Source organism: Lissotriton vulgaris, chromosome 5 (genome assembly GCF_964263255.1).
Source record: "Lissotriton vulgaris chromosome 5, aLisVul1.2, whole genome shotgun sequence".
In the NCBI taxonomy this organism is placed as follows: domain Eukaryota; kingdom Metazoa; phylum Chordata; class Amphibia; order Caudata; family Salamandridae; genus Lissotriton; species Lissotriton vulgaris.
Window position 1 is genome coordinate 1,708,688,618 of NC_141693.1, and position 23,847 is coordinate 1,708,712,464.

Here is a 23,847-nt window from a genome sequence, read left to right on the forward strand (position 1 = left end):
GGTATTCACAATCATTTCCCTGACTACCCAGAAAACAGTTACTCCTACCAAGGGCGGAGGAGTAAATCTCTATCCAAGGATGGACTAGACAGCACGCACTCCCAAATCGTCTGTCGGTGTAGATAAAGGGATTGCTCAATGGGAAAAATATTTGCTCTATGGAGAAAAAAAAGAAGAAAGTGAAATTGCATTCATGTGAATGCATTATTACCACACGTACATTATCTATGTTGATTGTCTGCTGCATGCACGCAAGGAGGAATTCACAAAAGTCCAGAGACCTGCACTTGCAGATGGGCTTCAAGAGGACTCTTGGAAATCTCTGTACTATACCTCACAATTCAGTACTCACATCACTGTACTATCTTACTGAATAATTAAATTCAATGCTACCTGAAAAAGAAATCCACTAATTGGCAAGAAGTAACTGGATGCATCCCAGACCCTTGCTTTGACGAAGGAGTGCTTCTACTTCACATAGGTAGTGTACTTGCAGATTGTGGTACTAATTCTGTTTATACAAATGCTTCTTCTTCATCTTGGAACGGGGTGGCCTCCACCCTCATACATATGTAAAGCAGATAATATTAGTCAAGTACTTCTGGTTCAAGGACTTATTTTGTTAGTTTAAGTGATGTTGTGATTAGAGCAATGGAGGATTGGCTGCAGGAAGAGGAAGTTGACCTCTACCAATGCCACCAGCAACATAACTGCCACCACCAACAATACCACAAATAATATCAATGCTATGACCAACAATACCACCACCATCACTGCCAGTATCACCACCACAAATGCCACCACTACCAAACACAACCAATAGCACCACACATACCATCACCACCACCAATATCACGATCACCATTACCATCATCAATGCGACAAATAAAACCTATACCACCACCACCAATATCCCCAACAATGCCATACAGCTTCCTCTGTGCTGAAGCGTGCAAGTTTGGGAACTCAGGGCACAGGACATGATTGCCGCTGGAACACTCTTCCCGGGGTCTGCATTATTTATGACTGGGCTCTGGCATGTAGCACAAGTGCTTGCTACCTGTTGGACTCAATTTTCACTCCACTTCAGAAGAAAGTTTCTGCCAATCCTTAACATATTTCAACTACAGGCCTATCTCAGGAGTCCATGTGATGCTAAGACACTTTGATCAGGTGTAACCCATGAACTTTGACTTCACCAAGAATCAAACGACTATCTGAGTGATTTCCGGTCCAGTTTCTACCTCAAAAAGGGACTGCGATATTGATCCTGAATATCGAGAAGAAATTACGCAACACCTGCAACCATGGCAAGCCATGTGGTCTATTTCTATTATACCTCTCCCTCCACGTTTGATACCATTATCATTAAAGGCAGACAGCAGGAGCCGGCATTGTCAGTCAGCAGTTTCCTTCTCAGGATCATACACATCAGGCCAAACAGGGCCATTTGCTTCCTATAGAAACTAATATCAGACATAAAACAACTCAAGGGTGAATCTTATCACCTACATTTTCAATATTTATATGGCTACTTTCATTCTTAATTTCAGCACCCACAAAATTGGCTACCAGCTCTGCGCTGATGATACTGAAGACTTCCCTAATGCTACTCACTGCATTTCAGAGGGTCTGCACTGAATGTAGAAAACCTGGTAGTACTTGAACATCCAGAACACTGAGATTGTACTAGTAGGGCATGTAAATCCTTAAGAGGTCCTAATCATCTGGCCTGACACACTAGTTATTCCTGAACTCTCCGTAGAACGATCCCGGCATTTAGGAATATGGTTCCACAGTGAGCTTTCATTCATGCCCCAATTAAAGCTCTTGTTTTATCATCCTTCTACTTTTCATTTATCACAGCCTCAATTTCATCTCAGCCCAGCCAGGTTACTTATACGGCCGAGTGCAGGTTTGCCAGGACATGCCGTATGAGGAGGTGGAGATGTGGCTTTCAGCATCATTTGAGTTCAAGACATGTTCTATTTTTAAAATTCCAGTCTATGTGAGTCATTTAAGGATTAGGACCTGCTCTGATACAGCAATATGCTCTTGAGCACTATATAATTTAGTAGTCCCGCGAAGTAATATGCTCTCAAGTGCAATTGCTCTAAAATGCAGTGACCACAAGCTTTGGCTTTATTGGAGCACATTTAGATATAACGAGGAACATTCTGAAAAACACCCATCTATGGTCAGGCAAGACTTTGAGATCTTGGAGGCCATTTCGGAACAAATGGTATAAATACCCATCTGGGCTCAGCTCTGCTAAGTAATCTGTGCATGACGAAAGACTTAGCTGAGAGTTAAGACAGGGACTTTTCCTGACAGATCGTCTCATAATTGCAATTCTTGGAAGAGGAGTCGTCAGTGGAACTTCAAGGTAAGCAAACCTGAAAAGGAGAACAAAGATTTTAATCCAGTAATATGTAATGCATAATGCTAGAGTGAGTGAACATTATATGTAGAACTTGGAGCAAGAAACATAACATTTTGAGACAAGCCTTTCACCTATGGATTACCAAACTACAAGTAATGTTGCAGTGCTGGCCTGCGACAAAAATAAAGTGCAGGAATGCGTACCATCACTAAGATAGTGCGTATTCCTGGGCCCCAGTCATGAAAAGTGTTGCTGCGCTGCAACAAGAGAGCGTTGCAACACTTCTCATTACGCCCTCCTTGCAACAGCTTGGATGCGCTGTACTCACTGTACAGCGCTCCATGACACAAGTAATGACAGATACGTCAGGAATCCTGACGTATCTGTCTGCGCTAAAGTCAAGAATTGCTACAGTCATGTCACAACCATGACGCAACTCCAGCAATGCATGGGGCCAGCTCATCCCTGTGGCACTGCCTCACCATCAAGCCTGCCATCAGGCAGGAGGACGGTACTGACGCAGTGCTGTTCATGAGAAGTGCCCGAATGTCGGCGCTGTTGGAGATCCATCGGTGGTGGTTGTGTGCTGCGTTGTCATCGTTTGGAAGCATTGGTGGAGTGTTTTTGCGGAGGGAGTGGACGAGACGTTCTTCGGTGGACCTGATCCAGCTGCGATTGGGTGCGATGATGGCGGTGGCGTCCAGTGGGCAAGGTGAAGACATGATGTTACCAATGATGGTCGGTACAGGAGAGTCCGATGTTGTGGCTGTAGTCGATGTTCCCGCTGGCGGAGGTAACGTGCTCCACCGTGTGTCCTGCTTTGTAACTTGTTTAGGTGACTTGCTACTTTCGTTTGATGTAGGAGACCTTCCCCAGGAGGGGGTGGTGTTCTGGTCACTGGGGTTGTGCATGTGGAACTTGAGTACGCTAAGTAGGATGTCGTCGGGACACCCTGGGGTGCAATGAGCTCTGCAATGGCAATGGAGTATGGGGGGGCATGGGCCAGGGGGCCTGCACATGAGGGTGCAGCAGAGGATGTGCTTGGGCCATGTCTGGATCTGGGAGTGTAGGAGGTCCTTGGTCATTAGAGGGCGTGGTCAGTCGGAGTGTGCCTCTGTAGGTAATAAAAAAGCCTCCTCCTTGTTGGTCAGGGGGGAGCTCGTTGTGGGTGATACTGCAGCCGTCAGTGATGGCAATGGTGATGTCCGGAGCTAAAATTGGTCCTAGCAGCGAGGTGGTGTCCACGGTTGATGGCGAGGATGGTGCTGGCGTTGTAGCGGTGGAGGGTTCAGGAGGAAGGCTCCTTGGTGCTGAGCGCTGTCCTGGGGCAGATGGACGCAAAGGGCATAGCCTATGAGTTGCCTTTGGAACGGGTGATGACCATGACAACACAGGCAGTACATCATTAACAACACAACTCCGACAACGCAGGAGCCTTTACATCGCATTGTGAGGTCAGTAATTGGGTAAAATTCACTTTTTTCGGGTGGGTATGAGTTGTGGATGTTGGATATTAAAATTGGGGTGTGTTTTGGGGCAAAGTATGAAAACAGGGGGGTGTTTTGAGGTAAAATATGAACATTGGAGTGTGTTTTGGGGGATCAAAAGTAATACCAGGGTTCACGTTGGGTTTGGGGTGCAAAAGTAAGTTTTGGGTTGCACTCACTGAAGTGGGAATATTGATATTTATGTCTCCGCTATGCAAAACCTACTCTACTGTTGCAATGTGCCTAGTATTAGTATGTATTGGAATGGAATGCAGTGTTATGGCATGCGTCCCAATTACGTATGTGCCTTTGGCACACGAGTAGTACGCTCGCTGTGCATGACCGCACAGCGGCCGGCATTGAGAAGTGCCGCGGGGAGGATGGGGGGATATGCTGGACAGCTGTGAGGGCAGCCAGGTGGTAGGGCATCAGGTGACTCTGAGGTTAGTCTGGGTGATGGGAGACAGGTGCTGGAGAGTGTCCTCCAGTGTTGGGTCGCCCATCCATGAAGGGTGTGGGCCACAGGGTGGTCCTTTAGGGCTGACCTTGGGGGTGAGCCGGAAACCTTTGAAAGGCGGGAGAGTGGCCTGGGTGAATGGCTGATGTCAGCCAACCTTGAGCGTGGAGGGGCATAGAGTGCCCTTATGGGAGGGGCTGCAGTGACCTAATGGGAGAGGGAATAGAGTGCCCTCATGAAGAAGCACCAGCCAGCATGAAAGGGACAAGCCTGTTCCGAGGGGCACAGAGGCAGGCAGTAAGAGCATGTGCACAGTGCAGCCTGGAAGGAAACCCCTAAAAGGGGGGAGTGGGGCAGAAGCAAACACAGGCATACAGGGAAGGGAGGTCATAAGGGCCATCTGGGAGCCTAGGCAGGGCCCTTCAGGGGTGGAGGGGAGATCGTGGGTGGGGAGGGGAACAGATGCATTGCATTTTTGTCCCTGAGGGGACATAGAGCACTCTGGAAAGGAGGTCCATGAGATAGCACCGGGCAACCTAGGAGGGTACCTGTAAACCTAGGAGGTCAGGGCATCTGAGCACCTGGGTGGTGAGCCCAGGACCCCTGGCAGGACGTGCCTGGTGAAATGCATGCAGCACCGTTTGGTTAGAGATGTCACCGTGAGTGCATCTGGTCACATACAACAGGGGGACGTGTCTGCAGGACAGGGGAACATGCTCTGAAACTGCTGGGGGCTTGAATAATGATAATAATGAATGTATATGAATTATAACAATATCCTGGGATCTCCTGGCCCTTGGTGACTGGGTCAGTGTGAGGAGGAGTGAGAGACCCCGGCCCTGCTGGAATCCGCCAAGAGTGTCTGACCTCGGGGCAGGAGGCTGGCCCGGATGTATGTCACTACCACGCACACTGTTACAACGCATACCATTACAACGCAGTTGTAACAAGGCAAGTCGTTACAACGACTTGCGTTGGGGGGGGGGGGGGGGGGGGGAGGGGGGGCGCACATTTAAAAAATATAATTTACTATTCCAACACCAGTCCCCGTGGATAGTAGGGAAAGTGTTGGGATAGTAAATTAAATGATTTATCATCCTTGAGCGCCACCCAGCGCAATCCGTTGTAACAACTTTTGTTGTTATAACCGCGTGGTAATGGTACTTCGTTGTAACGCGCGCGTTGTAAACGTTGTATACCGGCTGGCCCAGCTTCGTCCGGCGAAGAGACCCACATATACAAACACACCCCGCTGCCCCGCAAAGAGCCTCGAACTTCACTCTGTGCTTGCCCGAGGCCACGCAGTGGCCATCAGGAGGGCGGGCCCCTAGTCACGGAGGGCTGCCCCCGCCCACCTTTTGGCCAGCCACTCCTCTCCCGGGCAGCCCTTTCCCGGTAGGAGGAGGCGGGTCTTTGACGCCCGTCCAGGGCGGCTGGGAGGAGCCTCCAGGGGTACATTACCCCCTTGCTCTAGTTGGGAGGCCTCTTTGCCGCTCCGGACGTCGTCGCGCGTTTTCGTCGGGACACTCTTTCTACACTTTTGCGGTGAGTTTGTCCTTCGGGGCCTCCCCCCTCCGCCTACTCCCTCCCCCGGCGGAGGTACGAGTCCTGGCGAGGCGGCCCGCTTAGCGTCGGGCCGCTGTGGAGGTGGGGGGGTTGCGACGTGGCATCGAAATAGCCCCGCACTCCCCCTTCGGGGTGCGGGCGAGTCCGGTGTACCCACGTGGTGTTGGGGCTGTCCCGGGAGTGGGGGGGGTTTGTGCCGCCACTTCCAATCCTCAACCCCCCGCCCCCCTTTCTTCCTGCCTTTGCCCTCTCCTTGCAGTGTTTCGGGCGGCGTGTGTGGCCCTTACCCTGTGCCCTCGTGGGGGGAATGTTGGTTTCGGAGCGGTTGCAGGTGGTGAGGACTGGGTGTAAGAATGCTTTGTCAGGCCCCAACCTACTGTTTCGGCCCGGAACCGGAGTTGGATGTTTCATTATCATTCGTGCGGGTATGCCTGAGGTCCCCTTCGGTGTGCTAATGTGCATTTATTCCTCATGTACTCTTCGGCGATGGGGTGCTTATTAGGTGACTCATCCGTTGTACTGGTAGGATGTTTGTTGATGGGGCTAGCTCATAGAAGCCCGTGGGTGGGGCTTCGAGTGTTCGGACCAGGCCCGGGCTCTGAGTGAACGTGTGTATCCTTTCGTTCACTCAGGCGGGGTTGTGACCGAGACATTCAGTCTGTGGCTTTCGCCGCGGGGCTGTTGGAATTCTGCTCTCCCCGGTGGTATCGAGTACTAAAAAATGTTATATTCATGTCTTGCTTCTGGTATCAGTGGGGGAGGGGAAACGGTTTTCTTAACGGTGTTGCTGGGCATTCATTGCGAGCGCCTGGTGTATTTCCCGCTTTATTTTCTGCTCGTACGTTTCATTTCGGGGTGTTGGGGGTTGTGTAAACACTCAAACGTTCTCATATTTACTTTGTGCAACTATTGTGTTTGAGGGGGGGTATTATGTGCGGTGCCCGCCCTCGTTCATTTTATCGTTTTCATTTTGCTTTCTCTCAGCTGTTGTGTGTGTTTGTGCGTTTAACAAGCCAGTTCATTATTCAACATGCCGAAATAACAGCCAGTTCATTAGTCAACATGCCGAAATGTTTGTTTTCTATTTGCTTCTTGGTTCTATGATCCCCATTGTTGCAGTATGAGGTTGCTTTTCATGGGCGGGCTGCAGTGTATTGTGTGCATTTGCATAAGTGCAGCGGAAACTGCCGAATATTCCCCGTGATTTTATGCTCCTGTGCTATTGCCGCGTGGTGGGGGATGTCGCCATGCCGGGGACTTGCTGGTGGGGGTCCCCATGTCGGGTTTGCATGCCGTGGTATCACGTTGTATGCTCGCCTTGATTCCTCCCTCTTTGGTGCCATTCTGGGATCCGGCCGCGTTCGGCTGACGGTTCGGCGAGGCTCCGGCGTTTTAATCGCGGGGTCTCGCGGGAGCGCAGCCACAGCGGGATCTCTGGTGAGGTGGTCCGCCGAGGCTGGGGGTAGGACAGCAGTCTGTCGGATAGTCGGTGTATTAGCAGTGGGCGAGTCCCGGCTTGTGGCCAATAATCACGCCTCCATTCCTTCCCCATACCTGGCATGTGCCGGGTGTTACGTTTAAGCGCCTACCCTGGGCGGTGTGTCCGGAGTCCTTTTTATGACTCGCAGCCGGGTGTTAGCACGTTGATGAGTGTGCGGGTGCCCCATTATTAACGGTGTAATTTTCCTCCCATTGCAGGCTCGACTCGCATCCCCAGCCCCGTTGCAGGCCCGGGTCGCATCCTCCACACCCCCTTTCTCTTGCACTCCCCGGTGCTACGCGGAGTCCCACAGCTCCTGCCACTTGCGGTGAGGTATGTATATCCTATGTGCGGCGGGACGGCTCCACATGGAGCTGGGTGTGTGGTGAATCCTGTTTAGCTCTAGGCCTCCCTTTGGCCGGGGAGGGGTTGCGGGTGGCTAAGTCTCGGGTGTGCGGTGGCGCGGGTTTCTTTTTTCAGGTCAATCGAAAGATGGGGGTATGGCGGCCATGCAAAATTGCCTTTCCTTGGCAATGCTTGCATCCTCTATGGTATGCTTTCTTGTCGTACGGATAGTTGTGGGAATTGCTGCCATGCTAAAAATCTTCTTTTCCCACACAGTGCTTGCCTCAGCTACGGTATCGGCCTCCTACTTTGCTGCTACGTGTGAGGGATTTGTGAGGTATGTAACATGTCTTGCTGGGATTCGGGGTGGGGCTCGTTGATGTGGGGGACATTTGGCTGGTAACCCTCCTCTGTTTCACCTGGCCCCCATTCGCAATGATAGGGATGGGCGGGCGTCACTTGCAGATTCAGGGCCTCATCGCTTCATGTTGTATGACAGACAGGGCGACGCTTCATTTTGTATGACAGACGGGGCGACGCGGGGTTTCTCGCTGCGCCCCCCCCCCCCCCAACCAGTCCCATGTGCCCTGTATGCCCTCAGTTAGCATGGCGTCAGTTTCTGAGTCTCTCTTTCTTTTCCGCGTCCAGGTTCTACTGTCTTCTCGCAGTCATGTACTTGTTCTAGTTGGCTCACGGTCATTTTTCTTTCAGGAGAAGAGCCATACTTGACATGGAAAGTCAGGGGTCCCCCCCCACTTTTCTCTCAGATGTCGCAGGTCGATGACTCGGGGATAGGACCCTCCCAGGATGCCCAGATGAAGGCCCTAGTGGACATGATCAAAGCTAATGGGGTGGCATGGGCCAGTGAACTCTTGTCGGCCAATCCCCCCCAAAGCCCCCGGGGCGGCCCCCGCCCCCCAGGTTACAGAAATAGACATTGCGGAGGACCCTGCTACTGTGAGACCCAAGCGTGTGAGGAAGCCGACAGTGAAAGACTTCCCAGCGGAACCCCCCCCTAAGACCAGGGCGGCTGATCCCATCAGAAATGTCATTGTGCATGCCCCGGCCTCCCCACCGGCGGTGACTCGAGTTAGCCCCCCCACACCCCCTCGCCCGGTGGTTGCCACAGCGGAATTTGCCACCCGGGAAGATCTGGGTAAGCTCACGGACACACTGGCTGTATTTATGTCCGAGGTCAGAGCGGGTTTGCTTGCTGCTCTTGTGCAGTCTTCAACATCAGTGGGTTCCCAGGTGGTGGAGCCTGCTGCTGTGGCTCCTCTTCCCTGCACAGGGGAGGCAGCTGTTGCTCGTGTTTGGGGTGGGCTTTCTGTTTTAGGGGGGGACACCTGTGTAGCACCTGCTAGCCTCCTGGTTGAGGTGGACGCCCAGCCGGGAAGCACTCTACCGACTACTGCTACTCCCCCTTTTCCTGCCCCTGTGCCGCTTCTCGCTCCCCCGGCGCACTTGGCTGTACCTGTGCTTTCAGCGGCCCCGGCGGCGGTCCCCACGTCTCCTGTGCCCTTAGCGATTCCTGCCCCCTCTGTGGCGGCTGCCCCGTCCCCTGTGGTGGCCCCCTCTGCGCCTACAGTGCTGATGACCATGGCGCCCCTGTTGTCGGGCAAATGCTCCCTCGCCTGGCAGGTTCCACAGGCGGCGAAGGAAGGCATTTGGCGAAGAGAATATATTGACATTTCTTCCCTCTTGATGTTGGGTGCTGATGGGGTTGATGTTAGAAAAATGGTCTCTAAAGACGAGGAAAAGAAAGCACGTTTTCAGTCTTGGCCTGAGAAAACGATCAAGAACTGGCGACAGTTTTTTTCTATACTGGCAGCAGTAATCACTGAGCGCTTCCCAGAACAGGCGCAGGGTTTATTTCAATATGCAAGTGTTATTACTAATGAAGCTGAATCGTCGGCTGGCATGGGGTGGTACATGTACGACTGTGAGTTTCGCAAGAAAATGTCGGTCTGCCCTGAGCTGGATTGGGACCAGGTGGAGGTTTGACTCTGGATGATGCATATGGGTAAGGGTAAATCAGAAAGCTTGGGCAAAACAAATATTCAAGTTAAGAAGGCTGAAACAGACAAAGGGTTCACACAGAAGAAAGGTAACTACAGGCAGTCCTTTCGTGGGGGGCGAGGCGGGGGGGCTTCAACAGCTACATGCAGGTTGTTCAATGCAGGTAATTGCACCTGGGGAAAGGCGTGCAGGTTTGCTCACTCCTGCAGCAAATGTGGTGGGTCCCATCCCGAGTCAGCTTGTGACAAACGCAATGCCACCACCAGCGCATCCAGCAAAGACAAGTAATACCTTTCAAAAGACAGTTCCGCCCAGCGTTTTCCCAGCCTTGCCTGCTCATGTGGATCTCTGCGCTAGTGCTGTACCCCATCAGAGACCCCCTCCTCCTGCATTCTAAAGGCCCGTCTCCAGTCATTATCCCCAGCTTGTTGGCCCTGCTGCGGTCCTACCCCAATGAAATAGACAGGGATGTCCTGACTGTAGGTTTTCTGGAAGGTTTCAAGATTCCATACCAGGGTCCCAGGGTCAGTAGGGATGCGGAGAATCAGAAGTCTGTCAGGGAGCTCCCTGAGGTTGTAGACAAGAAAATCTGTAAGGAAGTGGCCTTGGGGAGGGTGGCGGGCCCGTTCAAGTCTACCCCCTTCCTGATTTTGTGGTGTCTCCCTTGGGTGTGGTCCCCAAGAAAGAGCAAGGGTTAATCCATAACCTCTCCTTCCCAGAGGGCAATTCCGTCAACTCATGGTTACCTGAGGGGGCCTGTTCTGTCTCATACTGTTCCCTTGATATGGCTATTGATCTAGTGAGGAGAGCGGGGGAGGGGGCCTGGCTTGCAAAGGCTGACATTGAGGCAGCTTTCCGTTTATTGCCTGTGCACCCGGACAGTCAGCACCTGCTGGGCTTCAAGTGGAAAGAGGGGTACTATTTTGACAAATGTATGCCAATGGGTTGCGCCGTCTCTTGCGCTTTCTTTGAGGCATTCAGCACGTTCATGCAATGGGCCCTCTCCGCGAAGTATGGTATTACAGCTGTGTCACATTACCTGGATGACTTCCTTTTCATTGGGAGGGAGGGCACGCAGGAATGTTAGGAGGGTTTGGATTGTTTCATCGACTTGGCTAGTCACTTGGGGGTGCCATTGGCGCCGGGCAAGACTGAAGGTCCGGCTCAAGTCTTGACTTTTCTGGGCATAGAGCTTGACACGCTCACTGGTGTGTCTCGACTCCCGGCCGAGAAGGTACTGGGACTGAAGCAGGACATTCAAGACTTTCTGGGTAGAGACAAGGCACCGCTAGGGGTCATTCAGAGTCTCCTGGGCAAACTAAACTTCGCGGCCAGAGTTATCCCGGTGGGGCGGGTGTTTGGGAGACGTTTAGCCAGGGCTACTGCCAAGGTCTCCTAACGTCATCATTTTGTCAAACTGTCTTCAGGCCTTAAAAAAGATTTGTTGATGTGGGCTGAAATCCTCACTGACTTCAATGGGACTGTCATTTGGAGGTCCCCGTGGGTGGATAGCCCCGAAATCAGTATGTTCACTGACGACTCTGGGCGGGAGGGCTTCAGGGCAATTCTTGGAGAGCTGTGGTGCGCGCAGCAATGGCCTAACGCCTGGCGCAAGCGCGGGATCACTTCTAACATAACTGTCCTGGAACTTTTCCCTATTGTGGTGTCATTACATCTTTGGCCGGGCCCATTGTCCAACAGGAAGGTCTTGTTTTGGTCGGACAATATGGCGGTGGTGCAGGCTATCAATGGACAAACTGCTAGTTGCCCTTTAGTTCTGTGCTTACTCCGAGAATTGGCCAGCAGGAGCCTGCACTGCAATGTGGAATTTAGGGCTAGGCACATTGCGGGGGTCACAAATGTCGCGGCTGACGCTCTTTTTCGTTTTCAGTGGGACCGTTTCCGGGCGGCCTGCCCACAGGCGAGAGAGGAGATGACCCCATTTGCACCAGGACTTTGGCGCATCTTGGAGTGGAGCAGGAATTGAGAGAGTTAGGGGAAAAATCCTTAGCCCCAGGTACGAGGAAGCGCTACGCTAGTCATCGGTCCACATTCCACAAAGCCATTTCATACTTAGGTTTGCAGGCCCTGGCACTGGAGGACAGAGTACAGGCCTTTGTAGTGTGGGCCAAGAAACAGAACAAATCACACTCCTGGATCTGCGGCCACCGGGCGGCCATTAGTCACGAGGTAAGGTTGAGCGGGGTGGGTGATCCAGCCAAGTCTTTTGTAATCAGGGCCGCTTTGAAAGGTTGGGCGCGGGAAGAACCCAAGATCCCAGATGACAGGTCCCCCATAGACTTCCCCTCGCTGCAGGCCATGTTAGCGGTCTTGCAGTCGGTGGTAAATTTGCATTATGAGGCTGCCCTCTTCTCGGCGGCCTTCATTCTGGCATTTTTTGGGGCTTTCCGGAGCAGTGAGTTAGTTGCACGCTCCAAGGCAGATCACTCTGGGGACGCCCTTGGGGTGGCGGATATTTCTTTTAAGGAGGGTTTGACCATCACGCTCAGATGGTCCAAGACTGACCAGGCTGGCAAAGGGTCAGTCATCCGATTGGCCCCCCTCGGGGATCCCCGTTTCTGCCCGGTGTCAGCCTTACAAGCTTTCCTGGCACTTCGTCCTGCGGGAATGGGTTACCTTTTCATCCACTCGGATCATAGCCCCCTGACCAAATATCAGATGGATAAAATAATGCTTGCTTGCCTGGATCGGGCTGGTTTGTTGAAGCAAGGGAAAAAGTTCTCCAGCCATTCCTTCCGTATAGGGGCAGCTACCTCTGCTTTCAGAGCGGGCTTGCAGCCAGATAAGGTTCAATTGGTAGGGCGTTGGGAGTCTTCTTGTTATAAACGATACATTCGACCCTGAACTGGATATCCCAACATGTACAATTTTGTATAATTTGCTTGCTGTGTTGTGATTTTGGCAGTTATGCCACTTTGCTGTGCAATATGACTCAATAAAAATTTGTGAATATATTGCTTCTTTTCTTCGGCAGGGTCAAGAGTGTGGGTCGTGGGGCACTCCATGGTCGACAGGTTGGGCCGGTGGGCAGCGATCAGGCATTGGACTCGTGGCTTTAAGAGCATGGATTGTGTTTGGATGGGTTTTCCTGGCATGCGCTGGAATAGCTTGCTGCACCGGTTGCGGGAAGCCCTCGCTTTAGCAGGACCTCCTCCTCAGCACTTGATAATTCACCTGGGTGGCAATGACCTTACGAATCTGGGGAGATCCACCTTGCTGCAAAAAATGAAGACTGACTTGGGGGTCATCTGTGGGCTCGTGCGCGAATGTGAGATCTGGTGGTCTGAAATAGTGCCTAGGAGATTCTGGCGGGGCGCTAATTCTAGCGAGGCAATTGAGAAGTCTAGGAGGCGAATTAATGGTGCCATGAAAAGGTTCACTCAACGTAGAGGTCTAGGTTTCATCAAACATGCATGATTCAGGATAAAGTCAAAGGTTATTTTGAGGCGGATGGTGTTCACCTCACACATGTTGGCTTAGACCTCTTCCTCCTTGATTTAAAAGAGGCACTTATGAACAAAGGTTGCAGGTAAAAAGGGTAGCAGGGGTGGGGGGCCTGTGCGGCAGCGGGTACCACCGCATGGGCTGTGGCGGAGTTACTGAGCGATCCGGAAGAAGAGAGGTGCAAACAATGTACTTCAGCGGGCACATAGGGGTGCCAGAGCCTAACCTGTAACCTCATGGGAGGTGCAGGAACTCGTGTCGGCGCCCCAGTAGTCCTTCGGGCGGTTGTGGGCCTGTGCAACCGGGGGTTTGACAAGTCACGCCCCGCAATGGGCGTGTGTAGTATAATTATGGTAATTGTGCAGCAGTTGGGTGGTTCGCCACTGTGCTGATTGGCTCAACAGGCGGGCAGGTGGCGAGAATGCGGCCTGCCCGAGGATCGCCCGTAAGTTAACCCACCATCATTACAAATGTTGTATGTAATGAACCTGCAGCAAATTTTCCCAAACTTAAACACTTGTGTCTGTGTGTTATTTGCGGGTTTGGGCATTGTGGGGCGGGGGGTTCTTGTGGCCCTGATGTGACTATGTACAAGTAAATCAAAACCCGGCCTTACCGCATGTTTCTGGTCCGTGGGCTGCTTCCCGGGGTGTTGTCGCACTTCAGGTCGGTGCAGGACAGTCTCACTCCTGTCTCAGATGTCATGCCGGGCTTCGAAGGAGAAGATACCCCGAGCGCCCCTGCAGGTCCCCTCCCCGCCCACACCATGTACCGGAGCACTGCAGCAGGGCTAAAGCTCTTCCTGCCTCATTGCCTGCACTCTCTGGGGTGCTCCCCAAGGTGCTCCTTAAGAGGTTCTTAGGCGGAGGCTGGCACACCTCGAGGGTGCTTTGTCGGGCCCTGCTCCTCTGAAGCCAGCTTCCCCCTGATTGGCTGCTCTCCGATGGAACAGCTGTTAAGCCGCATTGCTTGGAAAAACACACATGTGTCTGCCCTCACTCCTACAGTGCTCATTGACACAGACTTCAGGTTATTCACAAGACCGACAGATGGATGAAGCGATTAATGAAGGTTCACCATTTTATGTGAGCCCAGTCCACTCTGAAGATCATTTTTGATGAGGAACGTGTTGCCTTTGAGATTGAACCCAGCGTGAGGTGTTGCGTCATAGTGTGATGCTCCTGCACTGCAGAGATCAGCAGCGAGTGTGCAGTAAAGATTAACTTGTGGTGAGGACGCTTGGGGTGCATGTGTTTCATGAGCGTGCTGCTCATTGCACAGTGGGTTTCATGAACTGTGCTCAATACCCAATCCGATCTTGTGGGGGTAGTAAATACTAATAATAGCGCACAGAGGTCATTGCCAGGGGGCTTCTATCCGCTCCATTCTGGACTGTGACGTGGAGCGGGAGATGGATGTTTGTAAGTTCGGAGAACATTTAAGGACCTGGAGTCCATCAATCAATTCAAGTCAAGTCAAGTCAAGATACGCTTTATTCGATTTAAAATGTCTATCATAAAAGACCAATACATATCAAAAACAACGTGGACATGTAAAAAAACTTGATAGATGAAATTTATTAACAACGGTTAAAAATTGCAAACAAGTTTTAAAAGTAGCATGTATTAAAAAAAATTGTAGTCAGTACCATAGTCTCACAGCAAAACACGACCCAAGCGTCTGAAGAAAACATTTTTGTTTAGACAGGGGTCGGACCTTGCATTGTTTTCCTTGTTCTGACCACCCCTTTCAGATATTTCGCAATGTGGTCAGTAACAATTACATAATCCAAAAATTGCAAATTAATAAAGGCAGGCGACAAGAGTCTCAGGCCTTGCAGTTTCAGATAGGGTAATATCCACCTTTTCCTAAGTAAAATATAAAACAGAAGAATATAATGTGGATTGTTGACCGTGCTGAAATATTACCGCTAGGACAGTGACAGAGAGAACGTGACCAGTCATTTAACTGGGGAAAGGGGACCAGAATATGAAAATTACCTAGACATAAATGCATCAATAAAAGCCTGTCATAGTTACCAAGGGTAAATGATGAATAGGGTTGTATCCCCGTCTGGGTTAAAAGCAGTTGGTTAGCTCTGACAGATGTTTTCATAATATTGATCAGCTCCAAATGGTTTATAATTTTTGCCTTTGGATCACTCCTCGTGGCGACGGACAGGCGATCGGGATTGTAAAAAAATAAAGCAGGGTGATCTAAATCATACATAAAGTTTTTGATATATGCAAGCCAGGGAATGCGTTTTACCTGTAGCAAGTGAAGGAGGGAGGAAAAACTTAAGTGCTGCTTAACGGCCACCTTTGAGTGGATGCGGAAAAACCACTTAAAATGTAACACAGGCAAGACAGAGATCGTGCCTATAGGCCCAAAAAATGAATTTATCCCCAGACTGTGGTGGCCCGAGAAAGCAGAAATACCACCCCACACTACCTCCTCGGCTCGTAACCTTGGGGTACAGTTTGACGACAACTTATCTTTTAAACATCAGGCGTCAAAAGTGGCAGGCACTTGCTTCGGGGTAATTAAACTGCTCAGGAAGTTTTTTGACTTGCTGCCCCTCGAAGCAAGGAAATCAGTCACGATTGCATTAGTTACTTCTCGTATTGACTATTGCAACAGCCTGTATGCTGGTACCAATAAGGTGGTTACCCATAAACTCCAGATGGTACAGCATGCGGCGGCAAGGCTGGTTTTGAAATGGCCAAGAAAATCCTCAGCAACCAAAGCCCTCAATGTACTACACTGGCTGCCTATAACTAAAAGAGTCCTCCACAAAGTATTGACAATCACCTTTTGTGCTGTACATAATTTAGGCCCCATATACCTAAGGAAAAAATGTGTTAAATACTGCCCAACTCGCACACTACGGTCCTCAAATGCCAATCTTTTGACCATTCCAGGGTTCAGACTCAAGACCCGCGGGGGCAAATCCCTAGCGGTATTGGGTGCCAAAGCATGGAATGCCCTACCCCCACCATTAAGAGCACTGGACAAGGAATCTGAGTTCCGCAAACAACTGAAAACCTGGATTTACAATCTTCCAGACTCAACTGCCAGAGCACTAGTGTGACTCCGGTCTTGGTCTCACTAAGCAGTAAGGCAACCTTTACATCTGGTTGTCCTGTTATTGGCGCCGAGATGCTCCTTGGAGCGATTGTTAGCGCGGTATAAATGAGCTTTACATTTACATTTACAAGTGCAGGCAATCCCCCATCACGTCCCGATAAGACCAGTGATCGCACCGGTCCATACCTTCTGCCACAACAAGATTGGACTTTAATGAAGTCGGACAGGTACGACAACCCCAGTTCGGCATGACAAATGTACGTAGCCGTACTCTTTGGGACAGCTAGGAGATTCCTCAGAAACCCGTTTTCTATTTGCTGAAGAGGCTCCACATTTATGTAGCCCCAAATACCGGCTCCGTACAGAGCAACTGGGATGCATTTGGCTTTGTATATTGTCAACAGGTCGTCTATAGGGCGCTTTCCCAATTTCCTGGCAAAATTAATCAAGTCACCAATAGATTTAGTGAAAAGTAATTTCCTACAGTTGACGGCTTTAGCATAAGAACCCTTCTTGTGAAAGACAATTCCCAGGTATGAAAAATGCTCAACGAATTCAAGTTTCACGTTACTTATAAGAATATCGCGACAGTTGACACTGGGCTTGCTACATCTCATAATGAAGGTTTTGGAAAAGTTAACATTAAAATCAAGACTTACCATATAAGAAGCGAAACTAGTCACAATTCTTTGTAGGCCAATCGGGGTGCGGGCCAGCAGGACGGGGTCATCGGCATATAACAATGTGCCAATTGGCCTTAATCCCACCCTGGGTAGGACTGAGCATTCCCTAGATAAAGTATCACCAAGACTATTTATATAGAGGGTGAAAAGGAGGGGGGCCAGAACACACCCCTGCCTTACCCCCTTTTTAACAGGGAAGCTATAGCTAATCTCGCCAGTTCTACCATAACTGACCCTTGCCCGAGCCTCGAGGTAGGACTGTTTAAAAAAATTAATTAGTTGTAATTCAAAATACAATGATCAAAGAGGGGAGGGCCTATCTAACGGATCTAGTATATGTTATGGGAGGTCCACAAATAACCCATCAAGCACTAGTAGGCTAAATTCTAGCAATAGACAAGCCCCTACCCAAGGTGCTGATAACATCGTACAACCCCTGCCTACGCAATCTGAGTATGCCCAGCACAGTCACAGTTCACAGACATCAGTCCCAGGTGTGACAGTAAGCAGCCGTCTACCGGTCTCTACCCCTTCCAACCTTGTAGTGGCAGGGGAGAAACAGGATGTAGGTAACATAGAAACAAGGGGTAAGGGTGATGTTGTATTGCCAACCATAGATCTCCCCCCACAATCAGAGGAGTCTCAGCTGGACCTCAGGAATAAGAGCCTGTTCCGGCTGGCAACACATAGGCACTATCCTTATTAGAGGGCAGGGGATATTCTGATGGTGAGAAGGGTAGAATGGGTGGGACCTAACAGGAAAAATACCACAGGTGACTGTGTGATTATCAATTTTAAACCATCCCAGATGGCAAGCTCCCTACTGAATCAAAGAAGTTCACCTAATGGGCCCGATATAGAAATGAGAATGTTCCCCCTTGATTATTTTTATTATAATCATGCGGACCATGAGCGACCAAGGACGCCCCTAGGTGATAACAGCCAGAGGTTGGAGGGACATCAGCTGACCCGTAACTACTACCCTAATAGTTTGCCGTCTTATACTCTATCAGTCAGAAATCGATACAGCCCTTTAGAAGAAGTAGATTGACTAATAACTACAGAAGCCATGTGTTGTGGCAAGAGCGTTAAGGACAGACAGGAAGGGAATGTGATGGAAAACTCGGGGAACCAACAGGGGTCATCCATGATTGCTGAGAAATCGGAACTGGATACACCTGTTGTGACCATGTATGGGGAGGGGGAAGGGGCATTTTTCACCTCCTTATTCCCATTAACCATCCCCACCACTCCCGCTATGGAAGTCTCAAATCCTCTTAATCCTCAAATAACCTCTGAGACTGCTCCAAGCCTGCCTGAAGAGACACCAAGGCAACGTGGGGACCTTAAGATCCTATCATGGAACCTGGCTGGCATTAGGTCTAAGTTATCTTCTCCTGAATGGGGTGGGTTTGTTGATCAGTTTGATGTCTGCCTGTTTCAGGAGACATGGTCAAGAGAGGATTGTGGAAGGGTGGGTTTTGCTACCTATAACATACCTGCCAGTTCAGGGGGGAGGGGAAGGCCGTCAGGGGGACTGTCTATATGGGTAGCTTCCCATGTGGGTTGTCATCCCACCACCCTGAATACCCACTCACAAGATATCCAATCAGTACTGCTCACTTTTCCATCCAAACTGAAACTAGCAATTATTAATATCTACTCCCGCCCTGTATCACTCGATCAGGAATCAAAAACCTTGGAGGAATTAAATCTTTTTATCCCAAGGGTGCCACCTAATCTGGGTTTGATAGTGGTTGGCGATTTAAATTGCCACTTCGAACCTCGTCTAGGCTCACACGATACTATTATCAGTGAGGAGGATCTACAGTGGGGTATACCTGACCCCCAAACGTATCCAGTAAAATCCCGGTCACCTCTGGCTTTACAAATCAATGCTATTGCCCTAACACACTCCCTGAGGGCCTACAATGGCCGTACCCCATCGAACAGGCCAAGCAGGCCGACATTTAATAGAACGGGTCAGGCCTCCCAAATAGATTATAGTATGGTTGAGTGAAGTTCTTGGCATCGGGTGAAGAAAATTGAGGTTATCCCACGGATGGATAGTGACCATAATGCTTTGTCACTAACCTTCGGGGTCCCAGATTCAGGTATATCCCCTTCCAGTGAGATTCAGACTGGTGACAGATTAATTATGACCAATGACAGGAGAAGGATAAAATGGGGAGCAATAAAAGAGTCCCCGGAGAAACTGCTAGAGCTTTATGGAATGGTCATCCCGATATTGCATAAAATACGTATGCTTAGGGTTGATGGGACTAACCCAGCCTATTTACATTGGGTTTCAACACTCCATAATCAGCTCATAGTTAATTTAGCTGATATTTTAAACCCTGTTAGTCGCCAAAGGAAAACTAAAGATTCACCACATTCGCGGTATAATGACAAATGCCGTAAGGCCAAGACAGCATTGTTGGAGGTCATTAAAGGGGAAGAAAAGCTACTGATAAAAAACAGACAGGACCATTATAAAGAAGTTGTCTCTAGCGCAAAACTGACCTGGGAAGAAAACAAATGGCTAAATATTAAATCTGCTCTACTGACTCGGGACATGAAAGCATTCTAGCTAATAATAAGAACGGGATGTAAGGAGGGTACTCTCGCTAGTGAACCCAACTTGCCTGCCGAAGTGTGGACGGAGCATTTTTCAGGGCTGTATGCAATTGATCCAGAACAGGTTCCCAAATTAGACTCTAGGGCTATGCTTTGCCCAGAATCTGCATGTGCAGAAGTCCATCTGGTGCCACCGAGTAGTCAGGCAAATGTTGTTCCCGAAAAAATAACGCTACAAGAGGTTACCTCAGCAATAGAAAGATTACCAGCCGGAAAAGCACCTGGGTTAGACAAACTCCCCGGGGACATGCTCCGGGATGAATCGTTAATCTGGGGCCCCTATTTTTTAGTATTATTTAATGTCATTACGAATGGCATGCCCATTCCTGATACCTGGGCTGGGGCCGAGATTGTTCCAATCTTCAAAAAGGGTTCCCCGTTATTCCCAGCAAACTACAGACCGATCAGTTTGATCGATGTCACACAAAAACTGTTTGCTAGGCTAATACTGGACCAAATCCAGGGCTGGTTGGAAGAAAATGATATTATCAGCCCATACCAGGCAGGATTCAGGAAAAACACTTCCACACTCGACCAAGTGTTTAGATTCCAACTCATCACATGGAAGACAGTATCAATGGAGGGTGGCAGCCTCTATTTGATATTCGTGGACCTGAAAACTGCTTTTGATCTCGTCCCTAGACCCAAATTGTGAGGGGTTTTAAGAGATATGGGGATCCCTTCCCATCTACTTGACATCTTGATTAAGTTGCATGCTGACACCTATGCTAAAGTTAGATGTGGAAGGGGAGGAGAATTGACCAGTAGACACTCAGTCGGCAGAGGTGTAAGGCAGGGCTGTGTGCTTGCACCGACCCTGTTTTGCCTCTTTGTCAATGCATTGATCCCGTTCTTGGCCGAGGTAGTAAACAACGATGCCCCGAAGTTAGCTAACACCAAGGTGGCAGCATTGATGTTTGCTGACGATACCCTCCTCCTATCAAAGACACCAATGGGTATCCAGAGGCTACTGATAGGGGTTTGGCGATCAATACCATCAAAACCACATTTATGATCGTCAACCCTCCCAAGACAACTCGCCCCAACCCACAATTGAATGGCACCTGTCTGGAAAGGGTGACTGTGTTTGAATATCTTGGTGTCACCCTTTCAGAAGATATGCAGTGGGCGCCCCAAATAACTAAAGCCAAGTTTAAGCTTTCCCAGATTGCCGGGAGTATAGCCAAACTAGTCAAGGAATCTCCTTTTAAACCCATTGGTCCTGCGCTTGAAATGTACAGGGCTCAAGCGCGTGGTGCAACTTTGTATGGGCAGAATTATGGGGGCATTCCTCGCCTGCTACCTTAGTTGCAGTTGCGAATTGATTTTTAAGACAAATAATGGGTCTCCCGGCAAGCACCCCGCTAATCCCTTTATGATTAGACATGGGTATTTCGCTGATTGAGGATGAGATTGCCCTAAAACCACTGACGTTTTGGCGAACACTCTGGGCAACTCCCGAATTAGTATCATACCAGGCAGATACAAAAGGGTCCCTTGGTTTGCCCATGTAAAGCATGAGTGCGAAAGGCTTGGTCAACCTTTTTTGTGAAGCACTCCGGGTGACACTTGCCCTTCAGTCCCCTGAGCTCTATTGCCCAAGATTTTCCGTACTCTAAAGCTCGAAGCGTTGCAAGCAAATCCCAAACTTGGCTCCCTTACAACACATTTTCTTGCAGTGAAGGATAACTATGAGCTTAAAATATACATGGATGATATCCTTCCCCAGGGTGCTAGAAAACTGTACGTACAGTTTAGACATAGCACCCTACCTGTACGTGCGGCCACTAACAAATAGGCTGGGCAGAAAGAAGAGGGTTGCCCTGTATGCATTACACAAGAAGAAACAGAAATGCATGTTTTATTTTTTTGTCCTGGTTATCAAAAAGCAAGGCTCTATTGGCTTGTACAGCTCTGTCGGAATCTAGGCTTTGATCATTGTAGGGAGGCTTTTCGGGTCTTAAAATACGACTCATCTAAACGTATTATGTTTGCTGTTTCAAGATACTGAAACACAATGTGGCGTAGGAGGTGGGCTTTTATTCAGAAGGGTAAAAATTCATAAAATGTGTATCGGCAATCTATCTATCCTAATATAATAAAGAGAGAGCCCAAACATTTGAGGCGGGTAATCTCAGGAACCACAGCACCAATCACAACACCCAATACAGCGTTGGAAAGGGCAGTTGCAGCAGAAGGACATAGGCTATGCAGACGCCCACCATATACATTTAAAAGTTAAAAGAACTGTGCCAGCAAAGTAGTCCCTTGTGGGCGTGTCTGGGTTGTGCTGTGGGCATGTGCTGGGGGTGTGAGGTACGTTCCGCCCTTCATGCCATGTCTCATATTGTGTGCTGTGGGCGTGTGCTGGGGGCGTGGGCGTGTGAGGGGCCCGGGATTACGAAAAAAAAAAGCGAGTGTTGTGCCCAATATTTCATTGTTTTTTTCTGGCCAGGTTCTGTACATTCCAGCTCCGGTGTGCTTGCCCCGCACTCCCAGTGACGTGCACCTGCTTTACTGTATGGAGGTCAGCCATGGCGCTATTCCCAAGGGCCGGAAGGAGCGCAAACAGGGGCTATTGTGCAGGAAATCTAATCTCGCCTTAACTTCCGGTGACGCCTGAAGCGCACACGGGAGATTTTCCACTTCTCTTGCGCACAGGCCTCGCGCCACGCACATCCCGACACAAGGCCCGCCTCCACGGAAAAAGCAAGAAAGGGACTATCCCTCCCCCAGTAAGTAGATTGGTGGCAAGGCAGGCAACATCTCAGGCAACATCCTCATATTTTTTCACCACCCATTTTAAAAATGCACAGGTCTCTCTCATTGATGGCCAGCACCGACATACACTTTTAGACACACCTCCCGCCAGAAGTTCTAGAATTGCGAACTTTACAGCTGGGGAGCTACGTTCGAATCTCGGCATCAGCTCAACATCCTGTGATTCCAGGCAAATCGCTTTGTCTCCCCGTGCCTACCACAAATGAATGTGTTCTTCTGTAATGTAAATTGTGCTCATGCCATGTTGTCGAGTTCGCGCTATATAATATTGCAAGGAAAAATAAAGTAGGGAAACTCGTGTTCACACAGTACTGACCGTGCACTCTTAAGTGTATCAGCAGTGCACTGTGAATCAGAGCGTTTCACAGGCCTGTCACAGATAAGAAATGCTATCAAAACGAAATCCTACAAAACAATATACTACTGGCCGGCAGCAATTCATACCCGGACAACGTCGGGAGGGGCTGCTAGTATATTTATAAATGTGATTATCACGTGCCCAGTCTGTGTTAGATACTGGTTTTAGTATTATATTATCTTGTATATAGAATTGTGAATAGTATTAATTTCTCCTTTTTGTCTTTTTAAACTATTTATTGTATTATTGCTGCAATTTGGTATTTTTTTTAGTTGCTTGCCGACTGTTTCACATTTATTGAGATAAATCTTTCTCACAGTGCTAATCTATTGCCTTCCCTCCCTCTCCCCTAGCTGTTCGGTATCACATCTAGTGAGATAATCTTTTCTCACAGTGTTAATTTATTGCCTCTCCCCTAGCCGTTTGGTAAAATCACTGTATCTGATGTAAATTGGAAATTGTATTACTTATGGAGTGTCCTTTTTAATCATGGTACTCAGTACTCAATAATGTATGTTATTCTGTGTCTGTGCTTACTTTTTATGGTCCTAGTGACCAAAATAAAAGTCTTTGAAACGAAACGTTATTCCACCCCCATGTCCTCTAAAATGCGCCAAAGTTTCTGATGATTGACGCAATCGAACGCCAAGCTCAGATCGATAAAGCACATAAAAAGACTTCCTTTTTTGCCTGGGCATATTTTCCCATTATGAGACTCAGGTTCAGGCACTGTTCCACTGTGCCCAGACCTTGGCGAAATCCATACTGGACTTCTGATATAATGCCTGAGTCCTCCGCCCATGACTGCAGTCTATTCAGAACAACACGCCCGGCCACTTTGACTAGAGAATCCAACAATGAGATAGGTCTCTAACAGGCCGGGTAGTTGCGGTCACCTTTCTTAAAGATAGGGACAAGAGTGGACTCTGTCCAAGTCGGGGTAAAGCCTTGCGTACAACACGCCCTTAGGACTAGGGTTAAAAGTGGGCCCCAGACTAAGGGACAAGATTTGTAGCGGTCCACTGGAATACTGTCTGGCCCAGGGGCTTTACCACCTACACTTGCGTTAATAGCCAGGATCGCCTTGTCCGCATTAAAA

At 49.4% G+C, this 23,847-nt stretch overlaps 1 protein-coding gene across 1 annotated transcript in view; it reads left to right on the plus strand.

Moving 5' to 3' along the window:
• The first annotated feature begins 9,731 nt into the window (after nucleotides 1-9,731).
• Nucleotides 9,732-23,847, plus strand: part of LOC147717013 (uncharacterized) — a 43,546-nt gene continuing 29,430 nt past the window's right edge. Inside the window, exon 1 of the mRNA XM_086919834.1 lies at nucleotides 9,732-9,825. Within this exon, the coding sequence (XP_086775960.1) occupies nucleotides 9,732-9,825 (94 nt within the window). The remainder of the gene's footprint in view (nucleotides 9,826-23,847) is intronic.